Raw genomic sequence first — 9092 nt, 5'->3', positions numbered from 1 at the left:
TCATTCAATGGTTTTTGTTTAATTATTTTATACATTTTAGATTAATAGTGAAGACATCAGAACTATAAAATAATACATATGGAATTATGTTGTAAACCAAAAAATGTTAATCTTCAGTATTAATCTACAATGTAGAAATAATACAAATGGATAAAAAGCATTGAATGAAAAGGTGTGTCCACACTTTTGACTGGTGTACATCTGATTATAACATTCAACATATTTAACCTACATCAATCATTATTCCACCACTTTAGCTCACTTTACGTCCATGTACTTAAACTATCTTTTCTTAAGGCACTTTCTTTCCGTTTTCTCTGTATTTTGTGTACCATTACATTCTTGTCCAAATGTACTCTGACTCATCAGGTTAAGATCCCACGATCTGTGCGTTACCATTTTCAAAATCCACTTCGCTATGAGAAACAACAATAAGCTCCAGGCAGTGACTAAAAATTTTGTTTTGGATTGTGCAGTAAGGCATCCCTACTATTTATCTTCAGTGCATCCTGCCCCCTGATACAAGTAAGAAGTCACGAATCTGCAAAATCACAAATATTTCTTTGTTTTTTACCCCTCTAAAGCCAAATCTGTGTTTTTCTCCAAGCACTGTTGATGTCAGCGGATAATTACAGCAGTCAGCGTATATCACTGGTGTGAGACAAGGTTGAGCTGGCGTGTACTGGATCTCACCGTTACAATCAATGAAGCAGCTGACGCACTATACAGCACAACAACCACAAAACAATTTAAGCAGACCCCACAAGGACGCCATAAAAGAACACAAACATGTGCTCCCAGGTTATTGATTTTCTAATTAGTCAGTGTAATGGCTCTTCTGTGACGTCAGGGGACGAGTAATAGGTGCAATCCTCCTGCAATTCTCCTGTGCTGCAGTCCGTGGTAGAAAGACGTCAGGCGGGGGTGTGTGACAGGGTAATTGCATTTCCTCATATGAATTCTCCCATTACTAAAAATCTTTTTAAACCCCCTTTCCAAATTTGCAAAGGGTAATTTAAACAGGTTTAATAGTAAAACCGTGCCACAAAGAGCAGAAGAAATTTTCGGTCTCATTTTCAATAAACTCGGCAGCAGAAAGGAGCACAGGGAGGAGCAGTAAAGCTGACTGAAACACTGTTCAAGACTGTTTCACCGCCATGAATTTATCTGCAGGATTTGCCCCGCCACAAAATAACTTCTTTCAGGGAAAAAAATTGAGACGGCTGAGATATAACTCACTTTTCTGAGCAGCGTTATTAAGCAAACTGCATGCACGGCTTTCCTGAGGCATGGTTTTTCATCTCGCACTTCCACCCCAGACAGTTTCAGGCACTAGTGATTTATGTTTTTATGGGATGAAACTATTAATGTTTCATCGGCATTAACTAACCCCTGATTCTCATGAATTACTTAGCTGTATAGTTACGCTCAGTGGCACTCAAGTTTTTGTTTTTTTGTGCTTTCTAGGAGACTTGTCTGCAGCTGACACTCGACAGGAACAGTTGAGGCTCCGGGTGATTATTTATAGGAGATTATCTGAAATTTTTTTCTTTAAGACTTTGTGGAAGATTTGTGCCATATAGTACTCAATGCCAAGCATTTCAGTAAAAACAAATGAATATATAAAAATAGAAATCAGGAATGTGCATCTTACTGTTGGAGTGCAGGTTTGTTGTTTTTAGAGCCTCCTCTGCCTCGGTGTGATTTTGAGCTGAGTAGCGAAACACAGGGCGTCTCATCTGCAGATTGCAAGCTATGCAACTCTGTTCTTAGAAGTTAGTATAAGATATGCATGAGATGGAAGATGACGCTTGCTTTGTGAGACACTGATCATTTGAACTTGAAACTCCAACTCAAGCTGTCTTGTTAAACTGTAGAATGATAGCAGGGTGAAGTAATGCAGAACTGCAGAATGTGTCCTCTCAACGGGAATGACACTGGCCATTTCAGCAAGCTAAAAAGTACCAGTGGGGTGTTTCCACCTGCCTGCCTCAACGGGCAGTAATGAGCCCATTGTGGTTAGGTGCCTCACAACAGGCAAACACTCAAATGGGAAATTGTGTGAAATTTCATTGCTCTGCAGTTTTGTAACTGCTGTTTTGGCAAATGGACGTGTGGCTAAAGGTGCAGTGTGCAATTCCGGAGGAAGATTATTGATATCTAGAAAGTAGCATATTAAGCTAGATGCTAGTGCCAGTAAACACCCAACCAAGGAGGGAGTTGAAATTAGCTTTATGCTATACACTCTATATGTAATACATCAGATGTGTTCTATGTTAATTGCATGGTCCTTGATCAAACAAATGAGGCAAATAAATAAAATTTGTGGTCCATCTTGCTGCCACTGCCACCCTTGTCTCTCCCATCAGCCATCTTCCGATTCTTCGCAGGATCTCAAAGATGCACAGTCGTTGCTACCTTAGTGTTCTTGGGATTAGTTCAAGTCACTGTCTTGGGGAAGTTCTGTACGATTGTTGGACTTTTTTCATCTCAGGTGCCAGCACAGACAACCAGGAACAGATAATCACTGAATTTGACTAAAAATGCACTTCTGTGGAATTGCATACTCTATCTTTAACTTTCCTCGCCTCCATTAAAAGGCCGCCTCCCTGAGCTTTTCTGGGTGAGGTATGACAGAGTGACGTGATTGGACAGGTCAAACAAGCATAAGATTTTCTAAGAGATTGTTTCTCATTGCATAGCTTCAAACCGATCATTCTTTTAACCGTATGTTTATTACTGTAACTATGACAACACAGCCATTTTATCCCACCTTACCTTGTTGTTTTTGTGCTTCAACCTGGCAAACCTTAACCGTAGCATTCTCATCACAAAATAGATATCTTTTCAACAGGGATCTGAATGATTTCAGAAGCTGCAGCCAGGGCATCAGATGGATGAATGTTTTGATCTGGAGGAATGGGCAAATAATGTATTTTTGTTGTTTCATTTGGAGGAATTCATTGGAGAAGAAATCAGATAAATGTAAATTTTTGTCTTGTCAGCAGCATAAACCTTAGAGCACACACACACACACACACACACACACACACACACACACACACACACACCACACATACACACACACACACACATACACACACACACACACACACACACAGCCACTTTTTTTTTTGCAAGTTTTATTACTTTTCATTTCTCTATACTGAGCAGTCTCATTGATTCAGTGTCCTTTCCTTGGCCTGCATGGACTATTCTTCCTCTGCCTCTTGCAAAAGCTGCTTTATTTGTACAACTCTCACTTGAAATAAAATGGATTGCTACACACTGCCAGCTGCTTGAGACACAACATTTTGTTCTCCATGGGTTTTCTCACGCTGGAAACGATCTGGCCCGTCGTGCTGTCACTCATCTCCTTGTGTTTGCTACACAGACGCTCCACGCAGGATGAGAAAGCCTCTGAACAGATGTGTGCACGTAAAAGCAGCTTCATGCATCTCCAAAGACGCCCCCCCCCAGAAAAAATGGAGCAGCTGGATCCTGTGTGACACTTGACGGGCCGGCGTCTGCCGTTGTTTGATTAGATTTCGTGCTTTTTAAGAGGCATCTCCTGCGGCTGATGATGTGACAAAACATGAAAAGCTCCGGATGTGGGCTTGAGCCCTTGTTATTCTGGACGATGGGTGTGATAAAGCCCAGCGTGCACCTTGCTGCTGCCATCTGCTCCCTCTCTTCTGTTTGCCTGACAAGAGTTATGTTTACATAAAGCACAGTGGCTCCTTTGCGAACCACTATGTTAACACAGCATGGCTGCAAATCACATACAATGTGTTTCTGCCACGAGTGTCAGTGAGCAAACAGTGTACTTAATCACATTGTGTTTCATGTGACCGTTTATCTATGCAGAAACAGGACTCGTCACACTCCAGATTAATACAATACAGCAAGTATTAACATTCAGTTCTCCTCTCTATGAACGGATACGTTGCAAGGGCATAGGATTCCTTTGTTATCTATCTTCTGACATCCTGCTCTCTTCCAGGGGTAGTTTATTACAGAGAAGAAAAATATTGATCTCAAAAGGTTCCGGCCGAAAGTATCCCTTCAGAACAATCCGTCTCAGCAATTCAAACCTAGTCTAAATGTTTTGCTCTTCTCATACATCAACACAGCAGAAACCTATTCGTCTTCAAAAGCAGAATTCTTAATGAAGAAATATCAACTCAAACAGCTTTTGATGTGGTTATGTGGGACAATTTAAAGTGAATTTATGAACAGTTTGAACATGAATAATTTCACAGCAGTATAGGCTGTAGTCATTGCAGTGCAGTGTTACGTTATGATGATATAGTGTAAGATATGAAATAATAATTTCACTGTTGTCATGTGGTGATTATACAATGCCCGATTGCGAAACATCACAGCATGCTTTCAGTTATAAATGTTTCATTGTGATTCCAGTAAATCCGCTTAAAGATTCTGTTTATCACTAAAATGGCTGATGTTCCACAGTTAAAATGGTTGATGGGTGAGTAAACTTCCTGGTCCCGTTTGGATCACTCGGTACTGTCAGAGGCTGTCAGCTGTCCCGCAGAGCCTAAGGTGCTTTATGTTAATTTCCTGAACAACTCAATCCCCGATTAATTGCTCTCCTCAGAGTAAGGCAGTGGAAAGCCAGTACAAGGCCTCTAGAAATTTATCAACACATTAACATATAATGAAACTGATGGCAGCTTTAAGTTGATACTGCGTGTCTTTTCTTGTGGCCATCTTTTTTCTACAGTTTAACAGCTGAGGAATGAGATTGTACTGCTGTAATATGCTGTTATTTTGTCTTTGAAGTGGGCAGGTTAGGTGTTTTTTCACATCACAAACATGCAAATGTGCTGCCACGCGGAATGCAGAGTTCTTGGATTCATTTGAATAATCTCTTTGATAACATCTAGAAATACCCTTCCTCCAAGATTCAAGAAGGAAACCCAAGTGAGGGTAATTTTTATTCATCATCTGTGGAAAATAAATAGCTTCATCTCATAGTAATCACAATGCATCGTTAGACGGTAGCACAGATATTATCAACAGGAAATTAGCTAAAGTCATATTCAAAACAGTTTTGTGTGAAATTGTGAGGGTTCATCTGCATTTTTGCAAGGGCTCATGGAAAAATTGCATTAGCAAAACTTGGCTAAAAAGGGCACAGTAATGGCAAACTGCTTTTTTTTTTTTTTTTAGTTTTTGGCAAACCAGGTGACATTGCAATTGATATAAAACGAAATGCATTACATAAACTAGACAATGCTGCAGTGAACAGTTGTGCATTTGTCCCTGCTCACACATTTATCACAGTGTTCATTTTTAAAAGCCGAAGGATCAAAGATGTGACATGAAAAAAGACAAAAGCTCAGCACGGAAAGGTTACTGCCTGACTTGTCATGCATAAATGATAGGGCTGTAACAAATGGCAGCAATAAAATATGTCGACTCCGATGGCTTGCCTCCTAAATTATAGCCTTATTCATTAGTCGGCTGTGATCATTAGGAAAACCGTAATAAACTTCTCACGATTGAGGAGCGCCCGGAAGGTCAGTCTGTGAGCAATTTCAGTGAGGATTGTCGTATTAGAAAAAAATTACAACAATTTACAAAGAGCCTCCCTGAAAAATATTACAAGTCGATCCAAAAAGACATCCCTGCTGGCAAACACGGCCTTTAATCATACTCACAAAATAAGAGACAGAGGACTACTAAACGTATCCTGCTCGGTGCTGCCATCAATATTGACCCGCATGTCAGTGATCTCAGCGTCGGTGCTCTGGGTGTTTTCCTGAAAGCGTAGTCCCCGTTCGTCATTGGTGCTGTCGTAGTCCTGTGCATCACCAGCCTCTCTTTTGGTAACGCGGCCAAGTTTCCCCAAACTGCTACATGTCACACCAGCGTCCTGAGCCATCTGGCCAGAATAGAAATCACTCCACTGAAGGATCATCTGGCCTTTTCTCTACCACCCGGTAAGTAGGAGAAGTTTCTGGTAAACACTTCACATCACATGGATGGGCAGGAGGGAGCCTGAGTGGGGTTCCAGTGGAGGGCAAAGAGAGGAATGTGTTGTTGTCGTGTTGCAGAATCACATTCTCCAAACTGCATTACAGTCACACCAGAGAGGTTATGAACGTAAATGTGTTGTTGTTGCTGTCACTGACAAAGTTGATTTGGCACTGCTCCAGTTGGGCAATGTCCCCAATGGCCAGCTCTGATAATAACTGAGTTGGGTCTGTGTTTGTTGTTAACACCTTCTGCTTCTCCTGCTGCTCGTCCACATCCTCCTCTGATTTTTGCTTCCATCTCTGTTCTCCCTCTCGTCATCCTCTTCCTCTTTCCTCTGTGATGGAGCAGAGGCGGGTGGTACTTCCCGGGGTTTGTCTGGAGGCGGTCGGTAGTGGCACTGCCCGTTCAGCAGCCTCCTCAGTGGCCATCAGGGCACCGCTTCCTCGCCCAGCAACTGCTGCTGGCAGTGCCGGAAAATCACTCTGACGTTTCAGGCGTTTGAACTCGCTGAGGCAGAGGTGGAGTTCTGGTAGAGGCTGGTGGCGATGGCCTGGGCCTTCTCCGACTTGCTCACCGAGGACAGCGTGACACCGGAGCACCACTGCCATGTTCTTGACCTGGTGCCTGTAGATCCAAGCCAGGACTTGGGTCGGCACGGGTCAGCGTTGCAATAGGTGATTCTGTTCAGTGAGTAAAGATGGATAGGTTTCTTTTTCCCGATTTTGTCAGCGCTCATCGCGATGCCTTGTGATCCCACCGTTAACCTCATCTTGACACTCTGCTCCCCATAGTTGCTCCTCGCCCAGATCTTGGCCACTGCCTCCTGAGTGCAGCCGTCTCCCTTTGCCGTGATGGTGACACGCTCCCCAGGTACCGCACATTGGTAAACTGGCTCCTCTTATTCGTTCCACCTTTTGCCGTTTGGTATGGAAGATGCTGCCCACCCAGTCGAAGGGGCAGTCGGGTAGCAAGTCAGGACAGGATCGGAGTAGAGAGGAGAGGATGGAGTGGTAGGTCAGCCGGTGCCTAGGCTCTTGGGCTTACTCTGGGCCTCGTCCTCCACCAGAACAAACTTATCCTCCTCCAGGGCAGCATCGCGAGGGAAGAGTTGGAGCGGGTGAGCCCTCTTCTGCTGCGATTCCTCTCGTCAGCTCAGGCAAGTAGCGCGTATGAAAGCCGATGTGTGCGAGAGAGAGGAAAGCAGAGAGAAGCTGCTTTGTGAAGCACAGAGGAGAGACTGAGAGCTGCGAGCCTCAGCCAGTCTGTTCCCTGCTCGCTCCTCCTTCCTCTCCCTCCTCCTCTTTCTCCTCTGTTGTCTGCATCATGCAGCGCTGATCAGTGCCAGGAGCCTTCGCCGGCGCTCGGCACCCTCATCCCCTCCCTGCTCCGTTGTTTTGCTTCCAAATGGCTCCCTACCAAAAACAATATTTATCCTTCCAGCTTTGCACTGAGGTATCACTGCATCCACGGCACAAGTACATTTGAGAAAACAGAAGTGCAGAAGGACCAATATCATTGGTCTGAGGTGACAACTTTTTAATTCAAGTATAAAAATCACTTGTTTGTGTGATTTGTTGTTCAAATAGTGGAAGAATATTGGTCTTGTTGTGACGCTGTTGACTCAAGGATATTCGCTAGTAATTAGTTTTCAGTATGTGATCTTATCCCTTATTCTAGAAATCAAATACACAAACACAAGCTTGAATTATTGTCTATTTAATGAAGCAGCCTTTTAACACAGGATACATCTAAACGTGTGGTGTCCTCTAATGCTATGAAAGGTTTGTTTTAGAGGGATGACTACTGGCTGTAGTACACAAAAGGCAGAATTTGAAAAGTACGACACCAGCTTTTCCATTATGCACATAAAATACGACCTCAATACAACGGTCAAGCTAATAAGAATTAGTAGTGATGTTGCTGAATAACTGCGGAAGCAACTTTCTTAAATTAAAAATTGAATATGGAAGCACAGTATATTTGTAACTGATAATGTATTTATCTGCTATGCTAAAGGCATTGTCTGCTCAAGTAATTTAGAGAAGCAAGGAAATAAATTCTCAATCTTCCCCCATTGAAATTACATTTGCATGCTAAATTTGTCTCCGGTTATATTTTAAAGAAATGTAACTGCTGCCTCAAGTATGTTTAACAATGAAGATTTTGTTTCCAATCTTCAAATTATGAGTGGTCAGGTTGACCAAAAAAAGCATTTTGTTCAGTCAGCTACAGATTGCAGCTTTGATTTTTAAAAAAAAGAAAAAGAAAAAGATAGATTAAATAAATAAATCCCCAAAGGAAATTTTGGGAATCCTGAAGAAAAATACTTAACCAAGCGGTAAAAACAAAAGTTGAAAAGGTAACCATAACCTTATTAACCTGTCTCGAACTAGCCACCACTGACTTGTCTGCCTTGTTACCAAAGTTTCTTCAGGGATGGGAATGTCAGACTGAAATTTCTCAGTAACGACTGAATAGCCTGATTGGTACGGACATTCAAAGTCACCAGAGATGACACCTATCGTCTTTCCTGAACTACCACCAACAGACCCAGTTTTACCAGCTTTCTGAATATAGTACAAAGCAGACGTGAGTACACCCCAGTGCAACATCACTACATGCTGAATGTTTCAAAATGTTATCATCTTAAAGCAACTGGATTACTTCTAAGTTTAACAGTAGGGTATTTATAATAATATTAAAATTAAAACTAACAGATTTGGTTCAATTTATAAAAATTCAAGGCCCCACCGGAGAAAATCAAGGCAACAAAAGTCAGTAAGGTTTTCATCACTGAGATTCAAATCCTTTATATTTTCAAGACTACAGGTATACACCTTTGTCTCTGATGACAAAATAAATCTTCCTGAGCATGTGCAGCATTGGACAAATTTCTGTCTGTTCAGAAATGTTATTCTTCTGAGACAATTTCTTTTCTTTGCTGGAGGGGTTTGTGTTGGTCAGCCTTTCTCTTTATTTTACACCAAAGTTGTCCAATTTAACGACATACTTCACCAGGTCATGCTTTTTTCCATTTTCTTCAGAATTTCTGTGTGATTTTGGCGGTGTGATTTGGTTCGTTATCATAC

At 42.0% G+C, this 9092-nt stretch overlaps 1 protein-coding gene across 1 annotated transcript; it reads right to left on the bottom strand.

The window, feature by feature from the left end:
• Positions 1-5890: 5890 nt before the first annotated feature.
• fam43b (family with sequence similarity 43 member B) lies at positions 5891-7325 on the bottom strand. Its single transcript, XM_022195189.2, is given in 9 exon segments — positions 5891-6371; positions 6374-6478; positions 6480-6514; positions 6517-6577; positions 6579-6646; positions 6649-6908; positions 6910-7021; positions 7024-7080; positions 7083-7325. Coding segments are annotated over 9 exon segments (768 nt in total). The 5' UTR covers positions 7099-7325; the 3' UTR covers positions 5891-6317.
• Positions 7326-9092: the final 1767 nt, after the last annotated feature.

Source organism: Acanthochromis polyacanthus, chromosome 6 (genome assembly GCF_021347895.1).
Source record: "Acanthochromis polyacanthus isolate Apoly-LR-REF ecotype Palm Island chromosome 6, KAUST_Apoly_ChrSc, whole genome shotgun sequence".
NCBI lineage: Eukaryota > Metazoa > Chordata > Actinopteri > Pomacentridae > Acanthochromis > Acanthochromis polyacanthus.
This window is presented reverse-complemented; position numbering and strand designations above follow the sequence as displayed.